We start from the raw sequence: 24,729 nt of genomic DNA, 5'->3' as shown, positions 1-24,729 counted from the left end.
GATTAAAAATTGAATCTTTCGTTTCTCGTGTCATCTTTTTGGAGCGTCACCACCACCACTCGGCAGTGAGTTGACATATTTTTGTTAATGGGATTTTTTTGTCAGTGCGGGGAGAGAGAGTGCGTCTATAAATAGAAGGGGCGCAGAGATTGTGTGCGATTTGCTGAAACTGTCTGTGGCACCTTGTTTGTGTTGAGACTTACTCGCCTCCACTCGTGCTTGTTTGTTGAACTAAACCACATATGAAATTTTTTGGGAAAGAAATCTCCGAAACAGGCCCCTGGACATTGTTATTGATATCCGAAGGCGTTTTTGTAGAGGAGCAGACTTGGCAGCTTTTATAGATTTGTGTTGTTTTGGAGAGGATGTTATAATACCCAAATCATATCAGCCTATTTCCGAACTCTGACTATTCAAAAATGTTATTCAGACTCGACTGGGATTAGTGTTTTAGCCCTGCATAATACCAGCCCCATGAGGTGTCCAAAGAAATCCTAAATAAATCATAATCCCGGACCTTTAGCATTGCGTAACATTGCAGCAGAGATGGCTTTACGTAACGCTCCAAAGTGATCCTGTCGACCCCGACCCCTCCCCAGTGACACGCTTACGCACACCCGCACAGGCATCCAGGGCTTGCTCCAGATGTGAGCGGAGCAGGAGGAGACCCCATCAGCCTGTTGCTGACATTATTGAATCTGACAGAAGGGATTGAGACAGGGCCCACAGACGGATGAACCCTGCCCACGCCATAACCTCCGCCCAAAGACACGACATTGGCTGGATATTTTCACTTGCATATTAACGAGCAATTCGAGGAAGGTGTTTCGTGACAGGAATGCAGGAATAAAAGCCTTTATACAGTCCTTCGAGGATTTTGCGTGCAATTTTGGATGATAGTTGCTGATTTTACCAACAATTGTTAAGGGCCTGTGGAGACACATTTTGTAATAACACTGGATTTTGTAGAAACTGTTCCAGCTTTTTTTTTGTTTCCGATACCGATGCTGGGGGTTTGAGTATTTGCCAATATCCGATATTAACCTGGTTGCCAATGTAAAGTCTTACATTTTCTTGCAAACCAGGCGTTACAGATTACATATCTATTAATAAAAGGTCATGGAAAAATATTAAGCAAGAGTTACTGGACTTGTCTACACTAAATATCCTTGGGTATGTAGGTTACATTAATGTGGAGGGAGCTGTGCAGGAGGAAGAGGAAGGACGAGGTGGAGCTGACCAGTGCAGGACACCACGCTCTGAGACGGGGACAAGCCCGGGAGGCGGTGCACCGTTTCAGATGATCAGAGGAGACAGAGGGCAGCTACAGTTTCTCCATCCTCCAAGGTCATGCGGGTGGAGTGGCTGAAGGACGAGATCATCGACCCGGCCGAGGACAGGAACTTCTACATCACCGTGGACACAACCTGATCATCAAGCAGGCGCGTCTGTCCCACACGGCCAACTACACCTGTGTGGCCAAGAACATCGTGGCCAAGCGCAAGAGCTCCACCGCCGTGGTCATCGTCTACGGATTTCCCATCAACCAGTGCTCCTCCTGTGACCAAAACAGTGAAGATGGCGGCCCCGACACAACCATCTTTCACCAAAGAAAAAAAAAAGAGTGGTGCGCACTGAATGGGTTCTGCTGCCGGATGCTCTCTCATCTAATGCAATTTCTCCATCTGTGAGATCAATAAAGTGTCATCTTCTTCTTCTTCTTCTTCTTCTTAAACGACTCACATGGAGTGATCTGATCATTACAACTTGTGCATTTGTTAAATCAGTTATTCGTTAACAGCATTTCATAAACTAAATGCAAACATTTGGCCTTTCCGCAGTGCTTATTTTATTTTATGAAGCTACTTTAAAGGGACAATGCAGAGTTTGAAAATGCTAAAACTAAGTATTTTCATCCCGGTACACGTTCCAGCCATGTCCCAACGTGTAGAATGAGCCCACATTCACCACAACTGCACCGCCATTCAGAAAGTTGTTACTTCTCCTCCGAAGGGCTGCAGCTACGCATAAGACCTGAGGTGGCAGTAGCGAGTATAAAATGACCAACTTGCATGTAGTATCTTTAAGCGATCCAATCATAGTTTCTGACCCAGCTTTGATTAGTTGCCGTTAGCATTAGCATACTGTTGCTAGCCGTGGAATTTTGCGCCAGGTTTGCAGAGGTTAAAACTAGCTTAGCAATTAAATTCTCCAGATTCTGCCCTGTCCATATTCACTGAGATTTAGTCGGTGAAGGTTGTGTTTTTGAAAACGTGGAAAGCCATAACGGGTTTCGGTTCCTCATCGTATATTTGAAGCCGATACCTGATATTTTTTCCGGTATCGGCTCTGATATCTAATGCTAGTATCGGATCGGTGCATCCCTATTTGAAATGTCCTAAAATGTTCACTTCCTTGTGTACACTAAATGCTGTCTGTTTCATGAGATCAACTCCCCTAGTCATTTGTGTAGAAAACTCCCTTTGTACGGTCTCCGCTATATTCTTCCGCCATCCTTTCATCTCGCCAGGTTTTTCCACTGGCATCTATTTGCCGTGTTACTACTCCAGGGATTACCAGTCGCGCACCGTTGGCCGATACACACGCATTTAAGCGGGCCACCGTCCAGCATGCTATTTTCTCCCTCCAATCCCACATATTACTAGTGTGTGTACAAGTGTTTTTGGTCTTTCCATAGCGGCTCATCTTCAAAAGGCAGTGCATGGCAAGCGTTCAGTGCTCACGATCATCCATGAGTCACCGCCAAAACAAATCAGAGCGCAGAATCCTCGCGCCCGCCCAATCGCTCTGTGATGTTCCTTTGGAGTTCTCTGCGGTCGTCTTGCTCCTGCTATAAACCTCCAGGCCATTGCCCCTTTTATGCCTCTCCCTCTCACACAAGCTCTTTGTGGAGCTGAAATGACTTGTCTATCAGTCCCCTTGTTCCGCACACCCCATACTGAGGTAATATCATGCTTGGGTTGCTCCCATTTCAGAGCAGACCGTCGCATGGACACTTCGGTTATGCCCAAGAGTGGCCAGAAACCTGTTATGTGCAGCAATTGATATGAATGCTATAATAGACATATTTAGAGCTTTGCATTGTCATTTGGTAAACATAGTACTATCAAAAAAGCAACAGTGATATAAACAATAGGTGACTGCTTCTACTCCTACTGTTACTACCAGAGCAGGTACGATGTGCTTTTGACGCGATATAATACGCATCACGATACTTCGGGGCCGATACGATACGTATTACAAAAAAATAGAGATATTTGGTAAGAAACGGCGTGTCTCCCAAAGATATAAACCAAATGCCTCCTGACAAAACATAGTTCTAACAAACTGTAACTGTTCCTGAAATAAGGGTGAAATTGAAACACTTTTCAGCCCACAAACAGAGGCTTAATATTACTGCTATTAATACTGTGACAGCACAGGGTAATGGAGTAACGTTCTGAATAGTAACTCTAAGCAGCCATTTTGGTTTCATTCTGTGCGTTTAAAAATATTTGTACAAAAAATAAATTTCACATTTAATACAGTCTATCCATATTACAATAATTTCTTGCGAATTAGCATAAGTTTGCAAGGTCAATTCTCATTTCTCTGATATATTGCAAACACATTTTGTGACCAAAAGTCACGTGCAAGCCATTATTTATTATAATTTTTGTTGTGCTTTTGGTTTGTTGAAACACCATAGATCATTGTGTTGCCTGTCTTTCTCATATCAAGCCGCCCTACTTAAACCTTCCTCCCTGTTTCTTCCCTAATACGTTGTAGAACAAGCCTTAAAGCCTGCTTTAATAAACTGTTTGTCTGTAAACCTCTCCCTCCTCTGTTCCACATTCGTCACCTTTCGCTTGCCCCCGTGGCCCGATCTCGTCTGTCTCGCTGAAAGGTCAGAACATCATCGGCAACATCGCCGCAAATCCCATCGGTAAATCCCTCCCCAAAAAATAAATTAATAAAGCGCATGACAACCTGTTACTGCCTGGCTGCGCTTGCTGTCATACTGACCGCCAGCCAATCACTGCTGCGGGGGGGGCGTGGCTTGCGCTCGCTGTGTGCCTGCTCCGCTCTGCCTGTGTGTAATTGTGAATGAACCGTCGGACTGCGTGCCTCTGTGCTCCGCGGAGAGGAAAGGGGATTTTTGGAGCGGAGGTTTCAGAGGACGTACAGAGAGAGGCGCTGCGTGTCGCCACACCGGGAGTGCCTTGGAGGAGGGGGGCAAAAGGCTTAGGGGCAGCCTAAGAGGTGGCGCAGGTCAGTGAAGCAGTGTTTGATGCAGGCAAGGCATGACAAGCTGAGAGCAGTTTTCAAACCCTCTGCATCTTTCATAAGGGAAGAGTTGCTTCTCCCGGCGTTGGACGAGACATCTCAGACCATTTGGGATGATGGCAGGCAAGCTGTGGAAGGAAAACTGTTGAGATTTTGCAAGAGACCGGGGAAAAGGTGGCTTTGCTTTTCCACCTGATTTGAACCTTATTGGAGACTACATTCATGAGTCTGGAGGCTTAACCAATTGAAGGCACGGTCCATAGAGGCAGCTGTTTTGTTCAATAAACATCTTGGACCTTCTAGGATGACGCCAAGCAAGTTGGAGAGAGACAACAGTTAAGGGGGAAAAGAAAGTCGCTTGCTTTTCCTCGTAATTCGAACTTCATCGGCCGCCACATCCATGATTCGCTCCTGAGGCTGAGGCGATTGAAGGCACGCTCCGCCGAGGCAGCTCTGTTCAGGGGGAATAGTGGAGAGGAAGAGGGGGGGTGAGGCGGACGGCTCGCCCTTTGAGTGATGTCTTCAAATGAGCTGAGCGTGGTGGACATGGACTCCTGCATTCGGACCTTCAAAGAGCACATGCATCTAGAGTTGGAGCCCCCGAAGATGCCCGGGTTGGGGGGGGGCAAGAGGGGCGCCACGTCCCCCAAGCTGTCGCCCCGGAGCTCCCCCAGGCTGTTCCGCAAGCTCATGGTCAATAAGAGCATCCGGCAGAGGAGACGCTTCACCGTGGCGCATACGTGGTAAGGGGAAAGGTGCTTTTGATTAATGAGTGAAAGAAAAGTAAGAGCAAAAGAACGTGGGGAATGAATGAAGAAAGGGTGACAAAGTAACAAGCATGCATAAAAGTGAGGATGGGAAACCTGAAAGACATTCTATTTTGCTCTTCTCACTATAAAAGTTAAATTTAGTTTTGTTTTATGAGATCATTATTGGATCACGGAAAAGGAAATAATTTGGGATCATTGAGGAGTTTGCTTGAAAATATTTAAAATCTATATTTGTAAACGTGAATGTCATAAATCATAAATGGCATTGACTAGGCCTGAGGGCAATGAGGGGGATGTTAGATTTTTGGTTTTAAACAGCCTTAATGCATAGATTTCTTAGGGCAAGACATATTGTAAGGGAATTGTGGACTGAGAAACCTTATTATTCAAGCTGCTCATGCAAACTAATATCTGACAGTGGCTCGACTAAGACGTTGAGCGCTTTCGGTGGAGATGCGAGCGACGTAATCGGGCCAAAACTGAAAGGCAAGGCCGGGGGGAAAAAAAGTGCCCATGATTAGACGGATATCCAGCCGGAGACGAGTGGAGAGCAGATAAGGAGCTGAACAGGTGGACGGGTGACGGAGAGACAACCAACTGCGATAATAAATGTGTTAGCCCAGTGCACCGAGGTGAGAAAATCTAGATAGAAATTTACAGAGGATGACCTCATCGAACCTCGCCAAAAAATCCAATTACGGTCAATGCATTCGAGGTCAAACGGAGGGAGATGGAGCTTGCCTCTTGGTTGGTTACATAATCATGTTCAGTACGTTCTCCCATGCTCCATTTAGACTTGAACCCTTAGGTGAAGTGTGACCACATGATGACTTTTTGCGACCATTTCTGAAGGACAGTCTTGCCAGCAAAGATATTTGCTAAAACTCCAGATAGAACATGGCCATAGTAATACGTTGGAACCAATGGCAATTCTGGCGGCCATCTTATGACTGGCCCTTCTGACCCAGTGCTATGTAATTGAATGGGAAACAGCACTTATTTGCTCGATACTCTATTTTTTGTTATTTCATGACTCTTTGAAATGGGGACTGACCCTATATCAAGAAAACGTTTTTTGCAGTTTTTAAATTTTCTTTCAGTTTCATAGGATGCATAGACTTAAACTACATTTGTCCATGGGTTTTCCTCTGTCAAACACTCCAAATCATTCAGTTCTATTTATATCGAATATAACATTTGTTTCCGACTTTCAAACAGTCTGCACTTTTGAATGCTAACCACTGGAATGCTAACCACTGGAATGCTAACCACTGAATCCTGGGAATAAATGGAGAAAACAAAGCTAATAACAGCGCGACTAAAAACAACTTCAAAGAAATAGATCTTGACTGAAATACCTAGATGAAGAAGTAACACAACCCCCACAGACAGCGATCCAGACTTGTATTGAATGTCTTTGATTGCCAGAATGCGCTCATTACGGCATGTGCTATTTGAGCCATATTTATTGAACTACTTCATGGACAAACTGAGAGTTATTTTTGGCGCTTGATGATTGCGGTTAGATTTGCAAACTCTCTTTTATTTCACTGATCCATGAACTGTTGAAATGATGCAAGAATCACAAGTAATATTTATTGTGGTCCATACTACACTACAGGGCTAACCGGGTTCATACATAGGATCCAAGGAGTCTTACAATGATGCCACATTGCAAGTGTTCCCGCCAAATCCATGTGCGTAGACCCTATTTGCTCTCGAATCTCGAATAAATCGCCCTCATGCAATTTCATGAATATTTTCTTGCCTAGACATCCCTTGTGACATCATACAGTCTTTTGCCACTTAACGTCGACTCCCCATCCCCCCATCCGCACCGTCTACCTCTCCGTTTGGCTTGTCTTAGGCACTACACCATGAGAGGGGAGCGTTACGCAATGTATGGATTATGGGGGGGGGGAGAGAAAGAAAAGAAAACACACACGCGGGTGACCTTTTTGCAAAACCGATTGATTTTCACGGGATCTGTCTTGGCGTGTGCTTTCATTTTGCGAGGCTGATAAGTTTGCCGACAGTGGAGTGTGGAGACATTACAGGGCATGGGGGACTTGTTTACGCTGGTAGGGTGGGGCGGGCGCGGGGGGGGGGGGGCATGCCTGGATGAAGTGAAGGAAATGAGAACAGATATAGATCTCGTTTCCCTGTGCGCCACGAGATTAAGGGAGCGTTCGTGTGTGTGTTTTTGTCTGAGAAAATGGCAATGTCTTGCGATGTGCTATATTATTACGCGTGTGTGGAAGGTCAATTTGAGGGCGTGTGAGCAAATAACTGCGGCATTCTGTTGAAGAAATTAAAAAGTTTGGCCAAAGTGGAAAAAGAGGTCAGTGCAAGTATGATTCGTTAGCTTGTTGTGCGAAATAGAGTCCTCCAAAACATTCGTTCACACAGGTTTGATATAATCCTGATCGATTTGATTGTTTCTTCCTCTACTGAAGCGCCTTGACTTGTATTTGTTGCACAATAGATCGAACCCTGACCTGACCTTCTGTCTTACTCATTTTCCCCACCCAAAAAAACACATCACTGACCATGTTCTGAACAATTTAGCACTCAAACTGTGGTTTTGTGCCCATGATTTGTTGCACAAAATGTAAAAGCTTGTAAAACCAAACAATGAGATGGAAACCAATACAGTACAATACAAGTTATAAAATGTCAATGCTGAGGTGCCCAAATCAGGTTTATAAGTCACAATTATGCCTCGTGTCCACTTTAAGTTGCCAGTATATTCACTTATATATGAGATTGTCACTCCTTGATATAGTTTAACTTTTTTTTTTTTCTATTTTTGAAATGTTTTTGTTTCAGGGTTGTGGAAGGCACTCAGCATTTCAATCTCATAAGACAACAAAGGCCTTTCTATTACTCAATTAAAAATCGTTAATTGCTTGTTTTGTATTTTAATCCGAGACTTCTGTAAAATGTCAGTAATGAATAGCTAAGCTTTCATTTTAGAACAGCATCGTCCCATTCCTCATGTACAGACAAACAAAGAAATGTTTTTTCAAGATGTTATAAAATGTCAGCTTAGTTGTTGTAATGTTAGTTTAATGAGATGCTCTTGTCAATAGTAATGGCCTCTATTTACAATGTCTCGCTTGCATCGATAAAGCGAGTGATTTACTAGCTCAGTCAGCCAGCCCCACTCATTTTCTCTGGGATATAAAGGAGGCCCATTCAATACATCTTCCGTTAGCTTTTGTGTGATTTTTGTACAGATTGGTAGTATTTCATATTTTTGCTTGTCCTGCAATTGTCTTTTTTGTATGGTAAATGTCCATGTAATTTGCAGCTGCTATTATCTGTGGAGAAAGGTCCCTTATATTTCCACGTGGTCATCTTGGTGTCCATTTTTGCAAGTGAAACTGTGCAGCATCCTGTATACCAGACAGAAATTCAGACGAAGGGCTGAAGAATGTGGTCTGCAAATTCAATACGGGCTTTCCCAGTAAAAAGGATTTGATATTTCATTTTTATCAATTCTCAAAATATATATCTACTGCATATAAATTATGCTCAGCCCTATTTTGGGTAAGACTCATTATACCGATTTACTTTTTGAAGACATGTTGAACCAAAGCTTCCAGTAAATGTAATTTCGCTTCACGCCAATAATCTTTCATCACTCTGTGACCATTTATCTTTTGATTGCTTTTTATCTTTGGCTTTAATTGGGTATTAAATGGGAAAATATTAGTTAAAACCAGTGTGAGCTTGCGTTGAGCCTTCATCGCTGTGTAGCAACAGGCCGTGACATGATCACAATATCACACGTACCTGACAGCTCCATTGTCAGTAAACTGTTTACTCAGACCTGAACACATCATCTCCCCACAGCAGCACCATTAAGCTTATTAACTGTAGATCAAAGCCATTAACGAAGACGTCGACGTCCCATCGTCCTTGAACTATCCTCTGAGGTCCACTGCTGCTCCTCTGCTGTCAGCAGAGTGACAGGTGACACAATGTGAGGCGCTGTGTGGGAACCAGGCCGAGGCTTGACAAAGCAAGGAGAATCCACGAGGGAACAGCCATCATTATCATCCCCATCACCACCATCGTCACCATCACCACCATCGCCATCATCACCATCGTCACCATCGTCACCATCATTATCATCACCATCATTATCATCACCACCATCGTCACCATCGTCACCATCATTATCATCACCATCATTATCATCACCATCACCACCATCGCCATCATCACCATCGTCACCATCGTCACCATCATTATCATCACCATCATTATCATCACCATCACCACCATCGCCATCATCACCATCGTCACCATCGTCACCATCATTATCATCACCATCATTATCATCACCATCACCACCATCGCCATCATCACCATCGTCACCATCGTCACCATCATTATCACCACCATCACCACCATCGCCATCATCACCATCGTCACCATCGTCACCATCATTATCATCACCATCATTATCATCACCACCATCGTCACCATCGTCACCATCACCATCGTCATCATCATTATCATCACCATCACCACCATCGTCACAATCACCATCGTCACCATCACCATCGTCATCATCATTATCATCACCACCATCGTCACAATCACCATCGTCACCATCACCATTACCATCGTCATCATCGTCACCATCATTATCATCATAATCGTCATCACCATCGTCATAATCATTATCATCACCATTGTCACCATCTTCATCATTCTAATCACCATCGTCATCATCAATATCATCACCATCATTATCATCATCACCATTGTCATCACTAACAAGCTCCAGATGTTTGCTTTTTCATTCTTTTTGATTACTTGACATGTTGCCGTTTTACCGTGGTGTATTGGATGATATTGATCACTGTATTGAATTTGTGGTATGGATATATTGATATATTCTAAGATCAGATTAAAGGTACATTATGCAACTTTTTGTGTGAAAAAGTTAATAGTACCCAGTGGCTGTATGAGTGATTACTTTCCATACCAGTGGCCTCTAGTGCGCTCTAGGACCAATTTTATATCTGATTTTTTAGGGTTCCTGGTAGGTTTTGGGATGGAATGTCTATGTTACCATGGAGACGGATCAGAAACCCTAAAAACAAGTGAGTCGATAAGTGCCTTGTTAGTATTGTATAGCACAGCATAGAATTATGTTCTTTATTCCATTTTCCACTTGTCCAAATTAGAAAAAACAGCACCAAAGAGCTAATGTAGACTCTGCAATATATTCTTATATGAATAAAGTGTCATTCATAGACATTCCAGTGACACTGATTCTGCAGCATATTGTACAATTATATTCTGTATCATTGACGGAGAAAATAATAATAAAAAGAAAAAAGAAAAGCAGCCATGACCGCCGCTCGGTGTCCTGGGTTTTACTGGCCTCATTAGAAGATGAATTACTGCTGACATTCACTGGAAAAATTGTTTTGTTGAAACTCATTCAGCCCACTTTGACTAACCCACTTTTGTGCTCATACACTCTAGAACAGCCAACTAGTCAGAGACCAAGAGCCGAAATGTTCAACCTTGATCCCGTGAAGAGCCACAAAGGCACCGACCAGTAGCGAGATCCCGGGGCGGTAGTCTATTGTGATTAAATAGAATGTGACCGTTTTATTTAATCCCAATAAACTATAACTCTATGCCTGGCCTTTTGCTTTTTTTGTTCAATAATTGTGTTAGATTTAATGGTGTTACTCCTCACCAAGATTGAAATACATGTATATTAACTGAAATTTTGTGCTTCCTGCTCTGACCAAGACAGAATTAGATGTTTTATTTTTTTTTAATGCTGGGGTGTGTTTGTATGTGGGGGCCCTGCCCACTGAGCCCCCTTCTGTGATTCGCCCCTGGCCTGTGGCTCAGTGCAGCTTTGTCCTGACTGGACTGTGCTGAGAACGCACTGTAGGCTGCACAAAGTTCATAAAGTTTAATCAAGAGCCTCTGGAGGACGTCTGAGATTGTGTTTTAAGTTGCATTTGTTACAGTTACTGTCACATGTGAAAGAAAAGTCATGACTTTGTGAATTTCCGCGTTACGATGTCGCGCTTCGCATCATATGCTTTATTAGAGCTCCGCTTTTTTCCATTTCCTAATTTTGATCTTTTTCTGTGAATATGAAGCCAAATTACATCAAATAAAGAGTAGGCTGATCAGAAACCTGAAAAGCATAGAAGCTGATCCACGTGCCACGATCTGCCTCCCTGTTGTTTAACCTACATCCCGCTTTGAGTGAGGCTGCACGGGCTCCTTTTACACACCGCCTCGAAAACGAGAGAGATACGGACTCTCATTCATGTAGAGATGGAAACAGGGTCTGTAGGACGATGGCTGGATTTTTGGTCAAAGACTTACAGTTTACAGTTTATGGGAAATATTTACCAATTATTTTGCAAAGAGGCGCATTGTATTAAACATATCCAATCATGCAAAGAGCCGCACTCTGATTGGCCAAGAGCCGTGTGTTGGCCACCCCTGCTCTAGAAAAAGGACTCTAACTAAACGTCACCCTTTTGCAACAGTAATCATTGCAACTTCTCCAGATAATGGAGCACAAGATACCTAATGTAAGTAAACATTCATTGTTGGAGTGATAGGTTTAGGTGGCAAGGTGATGAAAACTTTGGGCAGTTGTGTGAGCAATTAAGAATATATAAAACATGTTACATCTTTTTAATGTGCAAAAATGGCTTCCAAAAGAAAAAGTACCGTCGATGCTACCTTACAATATGGTCGTGATATGGCCTTGGTTATTTCTCTCACAAACTTGTCTATGTTTCATTTAGTTAATTTAGTTTCTCTCTCTCTCTGGCGGCTCCATCCCCTCTCATCCTTCCTGGTGGCTGTATTTTTTCTGGCTGCTGAACTCCTGACATGGTGGAGCCAGACACAATGCACCTTCTGTTAGACCGAGCCCATGCTCCCTGCCTGTCCTCTGTGAGATCCACTCTTTCCTTTTGTAAAACTTCCTGCACCACTTTTGTGCACTCGGCGTCGGCGGGATGTAAATGTTTGATGGCTGACCCAGACGTGAGACCGCACTTTTTCCCACTTGCACAAAAAGCACATCAAGGAGAGGGAGGCAAAGAGGGAAACTTGCCTGAAACCATTTACAGCTAAACTTTTTATTTTTATTTTTGGTGCAGATGTTCTAAATCTATCTTTACTCGTGCACGCGGCTCTCGCTTGTTGGCTGTCTGACTTTATGACTCTATCCGGCTCTTATTGTATTTACTTATGTAACTAGGAAAAGATCTATTGACGTTAAGAAATCTTTTTTACAAGGATGTCTTGGCCAAGAGGTGTCAGGAGAGTGTATTTCTATTTAATAAAAAAATGTCAGTGCTGAGATATTTGGGCTGCACACTTTTGGGAATATGCTGATGAAAATGTATTTCCAGCACAAGTGTCACAAATGCAATTAGATTCATGATTTATGTTTTCAAATGAATGCAGCTCCTGGTGCACATTGACCTTCAGGAGTACAAAGATTGGAGAGAAGACTGCAATGTGAACTGTTAAATGAAAACAAAAATCCCATACATTTCAGAACAGTTTTTGGTCTATATTTACGTACAATATGTATGTACGCACGCAAGCGCTTAGCAGGGGGTACGTGAAATGTTTCTAGATTTAAAAGTTGACACCAAGTACACAATGAATATTACTTTTTAAAAGAAAGCAATTTAAATTATGAGTCTTTTAGCCTTGTTGTCTTTTTAATAAAGATCTGAGCTTTACTTCATCATTTTCTAAATAATTGGCAGCATTCTTGACCCGTGGTAGTTGGGGTATAATAGGGGTGCACAAGACAAAAAAGTTTGGGAACCACTGGCCTGAGTAATTGCAGTTTTTTGCGTTTTGTTAAAGTGATAGTCTATAAAATTGCTAAGTGAGGACAGAGGGAGCAAGAGTGACATTTTGGCCTTGTTTGCCTGTTAAGGACATTGGGAACAAAAGCCTGATTGGCCGGTTCACAGTAAAGCTTGTCAATAATACGCAAACTACTACATTTGTAAAACGTTTAAACTCACTTAAAATCACTTTAATAGGACCTATTTTTCATACGATATTAAGATATTTTATTGCTTTGGCTTTCTCCCCTTGCTAAAAAGCATTTCTATCTTACATAAGTCCGCCATTATTGCGTGGCCATTTGTTGTTCCAGGTAAACAGAGACGCCAATGCTGATACAGACAGACCTTTTTCCCCACTGCAGAGCCAACCTTTACAAAAACACACATTGTATTTACCTCTGCCTAAATGTCAACTCCAATCACCATCCAGCCTCTCCGTCTGCTATCGATTTCTCCTGTGACTCATCCCAAACGGAGAATTTCAGGGAGGGCTTGACGTGATGGCCATTCTGTTCATGCCAACTGCTCGCTCCGGCCCGGCGCGCCGAGGAGAGATGATTTTATTACATGAGAAGCAGTACCAACGTCACTGTGTTACTTCAAATATTAATGTTCACGGACACAGGCACGTCGTCTTTAACTGTCGTCATTACTCGAGCGTATGTTGCGTAACAAGCCGGCACACTGTGGGAATGTTGGCCACTGTGACACTTTGTGTTGGGTTGGAAGAGCATGTATAGGAGTACTGTGCTTAATTTGATGAACGTAAGAAGACATTTGTGTTTCTGCTGCGCACACAAGAGCAATGATGAGGGGTAAAGTCAGGATAGATCTCACGGTAACACTCCCCTAGGTTGCTGTGTAAAGCACTCTTGCAAAGTATATTCTGAAGACCAGTTTTTGCCACTACAAGACCTCATGCTTCATGTCCCAAAACAAAGAGGCTAGCAAAGATGCGAGACACATATTTGAATCCAACCCTTTTCTTAGACTTTATTGTACCGTCAACCCGTGAATCCGTCTAAAGCAGTGGGGACCAACGTGCAGCACCTGATCTTGAACCAGGGTCTTGGTCAGCAGGACCTAGCTGGAGATTTTAGTGCCCAGGGTAAACTCATCCGGACACGGAGAGAATATGCACACCCTATTTGCGTTATTGTGCACTCTACTAATAAATAAATGCTCTCAAACCCCTCCACCACGTTAAGGTGGCGGTTCGAGGAGGGGCTGCGCAATCTAATTTGATACAGTATAAATAATCTTACAGTCATTTATAATGCGGTTGCTTCTGTCTGGTACTATTTCTCAGAGGGTCAAAAGTATCCATATGTTTGTTAGTTCCAACATGTGTAGCTATTTGCACACAGTTTTGTAATTGCACCAAAACCACTGCACATTCTAAACAGAACCCTCCATGTTCCGTTCTGTGTCAGATGACTGCGCACACCCTCACCTTATCTGACTTGCACTTTTTACGCTGCTATTTTTGCTCATATCTCTAGATAAACAGGTCTTTGTGGGTCGCCACTTCACATCGCCATCATTATAGTTAGTAGGAAAATGATTTGGACTGTGCTATTTATAGACCCATTCACAATTGCACGGCGACCGTCACAAGCTCTCTTGATTAGACATTATAAACCCACAATTGACAATCTGCAGTTTGAAGGAGACTTGAATGGTTGCTTAAGCCCCCCCAAACACACTCCTTGCTCCTCTCTCTCTCCTCCTCTATCCTATCTTCTCTCAGCTTTTGCACGATTCACTTGAGCAATCCCCTCCCCATTCCTGGCTCTGAGTCCCCCGTACCATAGCGAGGCAGCGGAGCATAAAGTTCACTGTATTACGGATGGCTGAAGAAGCACGGCCCATTGTTGTCTATGCGAGAGCGATTATCTTGCTTTGGATGGGGATTCTGATGGGGAAGGCTGCTGCGGCGTTATCTGTAGCTTGTTAGCACACATGAGTGGTGGTCGTAGACGCTGGAAAATAATGAAGGAAACAAATGAAATGAAAATATGTCATTCCATGTTGAGAATGGAATGAAGACTATGGCTACGTTCAGACTGGCCACATACGGCACGTTTCTGATCTTAAACGCGACCCGGGCCAAGTTTGTATTTTGTATTTTGAATCTGATAGCGGGAAGGAACGCAACGCGTGTGGACTTGTTCTGTAGGAAGTCTGTGTGATTGAAGCTGCTCACTTCACTTTCCTTTATAAAGCACTTTTGTTGTAAATGTGTTGGCTTCGTTGACTTGGCGCAGCTTTGACTAACATTTCCCGATCCTTTGACAGTTTTTCGTTGTTGCTGTTGTTGCTGTTGTTGCGGTTGTAACAAACATTCTAATTTGCCGATGACATTAACCAATGATACTTACAATGTAGCCGTGTTAGGGAGTAGAATGAAAGAATCTCAATTTGGTCAACGAATGACTTTAGCCGCTATGCTTGGAGGCTAATATGCACAGTAGGGCTGAAACAACTAATCGATTCTCCATCTGTGAGATCAATAAAGTATCATCTTATCTTAATCGACAACTAATCGATTACTAAAATAGTTGTCAACTATTTCAGTAATCGATTAATTGTTTTCTAGTGAACACAGACTAAAATAGAGCAAAAATGACATGAAAATTATGTATTTTGGATGAAAACCTACTTTGTTTTTAAAGTGAGGGTCTGCAGTGTTTTGTACATTGTAAATTTCATAAATATCTGTCTTTGCCTCGTCCAATCAGAAAGCAGAATTAGCACAAAGAGCCTCCTACAAATGTTTGCTTTAAGTTTACTCCATCAACATGTCCTCAAGCGCCGCCACTTTCGCTTTATGTGGTCACAAAATGGAAAAAATACAATTTCCATGCACCTTTCACAGCCAAGCGATTTATCGATTAATCGTGAAAATAATCGGTAGATAAATCGATTATCAAAATAATAGTTAGCTGCAGCCCTAATGCACAGTCATTCTTGTGTCTGATTTTGTGTCCCACGTCGTTTTGAAGGAACATACATCATGAGGAGCTCGCTCTGCATTGGAAATAAGCTGTTGTGCGATGTTGACGTGGTGTTACTGCAGCGCTTAATGAAATGTATGTGAGTCTGGTTAACATACATGTAAAGGCAGAGGCTGATGGAGCAGCGAGTGCGGTCTCATGGGAAATCCTGGCTGTTGCTTAAAGCCACTGTAAGGAACATACTGCTCAGCGGAGATGGGCCTGTCACATTACATTTGGCCAATGAGCTGAAATGTCCCTGTGACTTCAATGTATAGTGGCATGGACTACTAGTTTCCTCCAGAGGTGGGTATTTGTATTACTCACATTTACACTTAGGAAGGATACATGTAGTAACCGTTTGAAGTGATTCTATCCTTACATTAACGTTATTCTCCCTGGTTACTGTTCTATTTCCATTCATTACTGTGCTGCAAAGTAAAGTGCAACCAACATTTCTTATGCCAAAAATGACTAACCACACTTAAAAAAAGGCAAGTTTTCTGCACTTAAACATAGCATTTACGAGTCGCGCTCCTGCCCTTTTGTGCTGTTGACATTTTATCAATGCTAATGTACAAAAGATGTCCCTTAGCTTTGTGTTCTGTTGTGTCTTAATTGTTTCCACTCTCGACTTTTTAAATTCCTTCCTTTTGGAGTTCTGTTCATTTCTGAGGTAATTGATTTTTCGTGTGAGATGAATGGCATTGTCTGCTCGTCTCTGGGAGAGCAGCGTGAGGGGGGGAAATGGAAGCACAAAGGAGCTGCACAGTTGTCATTTGGGTTTGGTGAGCTTGGTGAGAAATGGACTAAAATTGTCTTATTTTTATTCCAGAATTGGATTTCAAACTATTGCATTAGGCTTTATTTGTAGGTGTTAAACTCCAGTTGCAACATCAATCTTTTGTCATCTGGGGGAGAGATGCTCCAGAAAACGGCATTCTGGTTGCATCATAAGACAAAACAATGAAAATCTATATTTAGAACAAAGCCATATTCATTTGCAGAGCAGCCAAAAAGGTTGTTTTTGATTTCTTTACAAGACGGTGGTCTGTCATGGTATGAACAAGAGAAAAGATGACCTTAGCTTCGGCAGTACGAGCATCCGAGCTAGACACTTAGCTCGGTGGCTAAGTGGTTAGCGCTCTTGCCTCAAAGCAAGAAGATTGCAGGTTCAATCCCCAGACTGTGTGGGCCTTTCTGTGTAGAGTTTGCATGTTCTCCCCATGTCTAGATGGGTTTCCTCTGGGTGCTCCAGCTTCCCCCCATCACCTCAAAACATGCACACTAGGTTAATCCTCCAGCCAGGTGATTCTGACCAGGTGATGCACTCAAGCAGCATCGAAGGATGGGGCAAAAGCAGAGGACAAATTTCCCTATGGGGACGATAATGTCCACCTTAACCTTACGTCAAAGTCATGCTGAACACAGAATAGGGTATTAAAATGTATCACTATTCCCAGTTAGCCAGGGTTAAGCCTACATATATGTCTTCTTGATTGGACAGGCAGCAGCTATGGGCCTTAGGTAGTAACTGAGGTGATAGAGGTGAGGGCATAAGCAGAAGGTTGGAGGTACAATCCCACCTTTGCTCAGTGCATACAGTCATTGTGTCCTTAAGCATGATACTTCACTTTGCCTGTTTAAAGGTGGTACGAGTGAGGATGGTCATAGAGGCTGTTGCCTGGATCGGCACATTCCTGACAGCCTTGTGGCAGTCCGGGGTTACGGAAGAAGCTTAACCAAGTGTTGGGACTGCATGAGTATAACCTTCTCATCATAACATCAATTCAACTCAAGGCTAGATTCTGCTTGACTTAGTAGATTGACTTCTCCCCATCAACTTGCAAAATACATACATGTACATGGTAAGCTATTCTTCAAGTTCCCCTGACCATAACTGTGTTGCTCCAAATCAAGCCCAGTTGTGTTTCGCATGCAAATAACTTCCGTGTCTCCCTGCTGATGTTGAGGTCCTCCACAAGTGTGAATTTAATCATTAACACATTTAGTCACGCAGCTGAAACAAGCACCGTTTCAAGCCTTTTTTTTTTTCCAACGCGCACCTCTGTCCTCACACTAACGGGAGTACAGCAGTGTGGTTAACCCATTACCCGGTGTGAGGGAGTGCTCGGTGAAGTGCCACGCAGCTGTCGGTCCTCACTAGCGCGTTCAGATCAAGCATTCATTAATACAAGAGCTCCGACGCGGCGGTTTGAATGGGCCGTGCTAAGTTGATTGCACCAGTGAATATTCTCCCAGTCAGGCGCGATAGCTGCCGATCATGTTGACTGATGTGAAGTTGCAAATTAGCTGGAGGGAGAGCTTTTATGACGGAGAAGGAATCCTTTTTCTTGGCGTTGTCACTGAAAGACGCTCACAAAACTAGGAATTTTATACGAATAATACAAAAAATACGGGTATACGAAGGAAAATGGCTCCTCTGTGTTTTTTCTTTACTGGTTTTGAGTCCAGTAACAACATACAATCAACATGAGAATTCAAATCAATATTTAAATCGAATGGATTATCATGCTACTAAACAGAAACAGGACACAAAGTTTAGAAATTGTCCGAACAATAGCATCAGCGTGGTTTCACCAAAAACAGTTGAGGCGATGTTTTTCACCACATCTCGTCTCTTTTCTCCCCCTTTGACCTACAGCATTATTTCTCGCCTGATTTGTTCCATCGTTAACAACCCCGCGCTGCTGGGCTCGTAAATCAAACTCGTATCAGATGGAAATTTGCAACCATAAATTGACGGAATGGGGCTCTGAAAACACACCATGCAAGTCATAATCCGAATTGGATGCGTAGCCACAGTGATAACCGTAACCCACGAGACGCTGTTGTTGTTGTTGTTGGTGTACTTTGGCCCTGTCTCCTCCGCACACACGTCTCATTCAGACTCTTCGGCCACAACAGGACTCAGTGCACCGATGCCTCTGCTGCTCTGGTAAACACGTCTCATGCCACCATTCTTATGATAGCTGGCGTTATTTGCGCCGCTTCTCATGCTACATTTGTTTTCATTTCCGCCCACCTACACACTTTTGTGGCTTATATCAATCAATGTGTGCGCAAAGGAAAAAACTGTTTTGTTTTTTTAAGGATTTCGTATGTTGCTGAAAGTGCTCTCTGCTGGCAACGCGGGTAAATTAAGTACACATGATATAATGGAGACACAAGCCACTATTTTTCGCTGATAACATGATTGATGAACAAATTGATGGGGTCATGATGAAAGCCTAGACTGGCCCAGAACGTGTCCAGTGATTGATTATGGAATGCAGAGGACACTTCCTGGTTTGGTCAAAAACACGGCAAAATACAGATCGGTGCATTTCAGCAGCAGAAGAAGAAGAGGGAGGAGAAGGAGAAGACAAGGGAGAAGAAGAACACAAAGGAGAAGAAGACAAAGTAGGAGAAGAAAAAGGAGATGGAGAAGACAAAGGAGAAAAAGAAGACAAAGGAGATGGGGAAGACAAAGGAGAAGAAAAAGGAGATAAAGGAGAAGGTGAAGAAGAAGAAGAAAAAGGAGATGGAGAAGACAAAGGAGATGGAGAAGAAAAATGAGAAGGAGAAGAGGAAAAAGGAGAAGAAGAAAAAGAAAAAGAAAAAGGAGAAGAAGAAGGAGGAGAAGGGGTGAAGGAAAATACTACTCCGGGAATGTTTTGATGAAGGGTTAACGTTTTAACATTGATTCAAGCTGAAAAAGTCAATTCACCATTTGCCGTATTCACTTTTTTGTTTCGAGTGAACGTACATTTCATATTTTGAATTTCAGCAAAACAAAGCGGACTGGGTGTTTTGCGTGTCCTGTACCGAGCCCCATCTGTCCGTGGCCGTCTCTGTCTGACTGACTCAGTGTCAGCGCATACAGCCCGTGGTGGAAGCCGCCACCCACTCATACCCCACATCTGAACGCTTATGCCTGGCCTGTGATGTGCGCTAAGGCTGAGCGCTGCAGCTCAGCTCCACTCGCTCCCATCCAGGCATCTGCACACACGGGTTTTTCTTTGTTTTTGCGGCGCTAAGGGTTGTTTTATCGCACCTGCAGACGAAGCAGAAATAGTTGTCGGCCTAGGACATTGCCTGAATAATCGCAGCCTTTGTAATTTGCTAGTCATCATTTCGTGAAACGTGGGATTCCAATGCTATTTCATTTACCACAGATAAACAGACATAGCTTTCGCCCGTTGTTTGTGCTCACTCGTCAAAACAGCTACAACGCCGCCCGCTGTCCCCAGATGCATGTCTAATCTTGTGTCTTGTGTCTCCTCCGCATCACCAGAGGCCAGTTTTCTTCCACTGACAGTCCTGGAAACAAGCCTCTCTCTGTCATCGGCCCAACTCATGAGAGCCGGTGACGCAACCACACGCCAGCCTTCAGACTGTGAGCTTGTGTTGCGTTGTCTAAACATCTGATGACCCAGCAGAGGTTAGGAACAGGATGAGTTTCGTCACTAACATTTTTTTTGTTGTTGCTTTATGTCCAAAGACTGAAGCTATGGCTAAATCTCCACTAACTAAATTCCCTTTCTTTACGTGTGCATTTGAGCTTTTTCCACACAAGTTTAAATTTCTCAAGTCCGTCCCACATGAATAGCCTGAAGATGCGGCTGACTAAATTAGCGCGACGTTTTGTTGACTGAAACTAAAAGACATTTTCATCGAAAGAATAAAAGTAAATGAAGACGTGATCTCTAAATGAACGCTAGTTAGGAGGAGGAGATGGAGAGGTCCGCCTGCTGACGACAGCGGGGATGTGACGACGACGATGATGAGGATGATGATGTGGTTTTCAGGTTGTCCATCTGTTCCCATGCTTCAGTTTATGCAATGCCGCAGAAACAATGCCTCTGGGGAACCCAGTCAATGTTCAGACACAAAATGTGACGCGAAATGTGGCTCGAGCATGGACGGACTGAGATTATGAGATTATGTTGGAAATAAGCCCGCAAAATAACAGCGAAACAAAAATAATGTTCGGCATTATTAGGTAATGCCTAAATCGCTTTCCCACCCTTTATTAAAAATGTCATTCATTTTTTAAAATTATGTAGTTTTAGTTTATGATTGTCTAAGCTTTCAGTTTTCCAGGAGTTGGAGACGACTCGGTCCATTTATTTACTTTGAAAACTTCTAAATTGAAACAAACGGCGTATAAAAGCAAATGCTGGAATGTTTTAAAACCTAAACAATCTCCCTATTTTGGTTTTGAGAGAAGTCAGGTGTTTGTAGAGATTTTTTGTAAACAGGGTTACTCCGTGTGCTCCGTTTGTCAACCATATTGAACTTTGTCCCGCTGTGTGCCCTTTATAACTTTTTTACAGGGACCTAAATCTTTGTCTGCTCTCCTTGACTACATCCCGCGCTGCCCCGGCCCCCCTCCCGTTCATCAGGCCCCCTCAGTCGTGCTTGTTTAACTGCTGTCACATCGACTCACACAACAGTGAAGGCTCTGTCTATGCTATGTCCCTCCATGGCCTTAGACTGCTCCACACGTGGGGCCAGACAACAGAGGTAACCCAGTCACGCCGCCTGCTCTGAGATAACCCCCGTCTAACAGCACGCTGTTTCTCAACCAATTTAGTCTGTAATGCATGTTATGAAAGACAGGAGAGCGGTTACAACCAGCGCCTCAGTGCAAGGCCGATCAAAATGGCTCAACAACATCTAGAAATGGGTGCCAGTAGGCAAGAAATAGCATCTTGTTGTAATAAATAATTTTACTTCAGCCAGTAAGCAAACAGTGGGAAAAGATCTTTTTTTTTTCATAAACCGAAGAAAGAGAAAACGTCATGAAATGTGTGGGTTTAGCTGAAATCCAGAGATGGTCAGTAACCGTGTATTTACTTACCGTATTTTCCCGACTATAAGTACAAGATGCACCCAATGCTAAACTATGAAAAAAAAAGCGACTTATAGTCCGGTAAATACGGTAAGTACAATACATAGGTGGTAGGTTTTTGCGGATCTGTAAGGCGAGGCAAGGCACGTTTATTTGTAGAGCACAATTTATACACAAGCCAATTCAAAGTGCTTCACAGATGCATACAAGAAAACAGATCAAATCAAGAAAACAGATTATTCCGTTTTAAGCCTTATAATGCACACTTCTGAACAGTGGATGGCGCTGTGCAGATGTACTATCAATGCCAATGACTCACAACAAGGAAGGAAGTTTGTCCTGTTGCCGAAGAGTTGGTTAACTTATTATTCACAACACTTTTCAATTGCAAATATTCTAGTACTTTTACTTACGTAGTAATTTGATTGAGTAACTTTTACTTTTATTGGGGCCATAGTTGAACAGGAGAATACAATATATACTTTTACTTGAGTAATGAAATCAAGCACTGTGGCACCACCACTGCTGAAAATTCATGACAGTCAATGAAGTTATTAAATAAACACAACTCCAGGTCTGATAAACACAGGAACATTATGGATATTTTGATTCGTTGCTACATTTACCTTGCTCAGTGATTATGCCTTGAGCAGTTTGTGGAGCTAAAAAAATAACCATGCTCAGGTGGAAGGACCGTAACTGGTGTGTGGTAACGGTTTGCAGTTCGAAAAGCGTTTGAGGGGCGCTCAGTGGAAAACTGCACATACAAACCCTCAGTTGTCAGTGAGAGAGCAAATGCATAGATTGATGAACATATATTTAGGGCTTCATGGCGGGTTAATGAGAGGAACATACCTGCGGAGCAGAGACGGAGCTTGAATAGAGTCTAACACAGGTTTAATTGCCATGACAAATGGTCGACCGGGGGAATATTTTACAAGATGTGGCCTAGAAATCTGACAGATTTAGTACAGTGTAAACTTCAGTCTGGGGAAATTTGAGGTAAAACATAACAAGTCAAAGTCTTTATACTGAAGGGCTCGCAAAAGCAAAGCTCTAAAGTGCACATATTGTGGCTCATGAAAATGTTTCTGGGCACATGTGTATTATTAACGGATCACAGATATTCAGATGGATTCATGCGCAAAGTCCGATAAATCGAAAATGCCGAAAATTCCGTGACTAATTATATCAAAATTGGCGACTGGAGTGGAGTGTTGACCCTGAAGAAGAGATTTGGTTATAACTTTGGCTGTTTGAATCTGCCTCTTAGCACCTTAATGAGGTTCAATATCAATTTTATAATTTTGTCATACTCTTTTACTTATTTATGATCAAGTCATTTCACGAAAGCCAGACTAAGTTCAGGAAGAACAAACTGTCCTGTTGTCACAAATGTCTTGGACTGAACGCTCCCGTAATAGACTGACACTTTATTAGTCACAGTCCTCTCTGGCCCAGTAGACAGCAGATGACAATGCACAAACTTCAAGGGGAAGAAACCACCAAAGTACAACTCAATGTTATCATTTAACAAAATAAAAATAAATTCAGTATTTACATCAAAGTCCTATCACAAAGTATTATACAAACGCTTGTCATCCCCACATTTGCAAGTGTTACTCCAATCTTATTCACAGCTCTTTTACATAATATCAGCACGCCGGCATTGTTGCGCTCCCATATGACCGGGGGCCATGCTTCCCGTCATCTGTTTAGCGCTGTCATGTTAGCTTTGTCTTAGCCCTCATTAACTCTCTGTCTGCGCCTCTTGTACGTTCTTCTCTCCGTACATAACCTTTCCACATCATTCTTCAAGGCTCAGTCTTCTAAGCTCCAAGCCTGGCATTTCAAGGTCGTCTGAGGAGCCGCAGCTGACTGTCTTGGAGCACTGGGGACAAATGAATATTGTAAGAGCAAATACCCTGAGATGTTGATGTCAGACATTTGGAGATTAATGGAAAAGTTTTCCCCTCACATTCGAGATATTGGGGATTTGAATTATGGGATAGGATTAAGTTATACATAAATTTAATTTGTATAAATGCACAGGAAACGTTTTCCAAATATTACATTTATTGCAAGATGCTGTATGTTATATCTTCAGCATGTTTACACACTATACAAACCGTACCTAAGTCAATACAGGCGTCTTACTTCAGTTATCCTGCCAACAACGCCAAAATGTAAAATCTCATGTGATGATGTTTCTCCCGTGGGTCAATTATGTTTCTTTAAAGTCGACGTTCACTGTCATAGCTACTGTCACGAACAGGATAACAAACCTGGCATTTTACCAATACAATTTAACTTTTCCAACAGATGTTAAGGCAAAACTAAAACAAAAAATCCCAAACCTATTTGCAGCGAGATGATCAAAATGTTTCCGGTAAACGTTTAACCAAGTCACGCTTCCAACCCCATAGTATTTCATGGTATTGTTAAGCCTATGTATCGTTGTTGCTTTGCTGTGCACGCTCGAACTCCCTTAGTCTTGTGATGTCTGATTTCTCGGGGTAATGACAAGGCGTCCCGACAACAGATCGATGAGAGATGGATTCGCCAACAGCCCTGTGTTTTTACTTTCCTCTCCGGAAACAGCAGAGTCACTTTGGTTTTAGCAGGCAGCAAATGGTAATGGAGTGTTCAACGGTTGGCGGTTCTATCCTTGTTCACATCTGTGCGCGCTGTTGTTGCGTACTTGGGCAAGACTCTTCGCCTTCCTATGTATGAAAACTTTACAAAAGCCCAAAAGCTGCGTGGACACGTGTACAAGTCTGATGCCATAATATACTTCAAGCTCAAAATCTCGAGAATTAATGAAGACCTGCACTAGCGCTAGTTTTGCTACAGTGGTTAATTAGATCTGGCAACCTCCTCCTCGGTTGGACACACTTCAGCGTTTGCAATACTACTACTACAATAACGTGGGCTTGTGT

The 24,729-nt window shown here is 42.8% G+C and overlaps 1 protein-coding gene across 2 annotated transcripts in view; it reads left to right on the top strand.

Annotated features, from left to right (window-relative positions):
• pde4ba (phosphodiesterase 4B, cAMP-specific a) overlaps positions 1–24,729 on the top strand; it is a 221,403-nt gene that overhangs the window by 48,590 nt on the left and 148,084 nt on the right. The window contains exon 1 of one of the 2 annotated variants that reach the window (XM_079575596.1): positions 4,103–5,030. The exons of the other annotated variant lie outside the window; for it this stretch is intronic. Within the exon in view, the coding sequence (XP_079431722.1) occupies positions 4,804–5,030 (227 nt within the window). The 5' untranslated portion in view covers positions 4,103–4,803. Of the gene's footprint in view, positions 1–4,102; positions 5,031–24,729 lie in introns of those variants that run through there. 2 annotated transcript variants of the gene reach the window in all.

This window comes from Gobius niger (genome assembly GCF_951799975.1).
Source record: "Gobius niger genome assembly, chromosome: 17".
NCBI classification, from domain to species: Eukaryota; Metazoa; Chordata; class Actinopteri; order Gobiiformes; family Gobiidae; genus Gobius; species Gobius niger.
The sequence above is the reverse complement of the archived record's forward strand: the minus strand, read 5'-3'. Positions and strand labels throughout refer to the sequence as shown.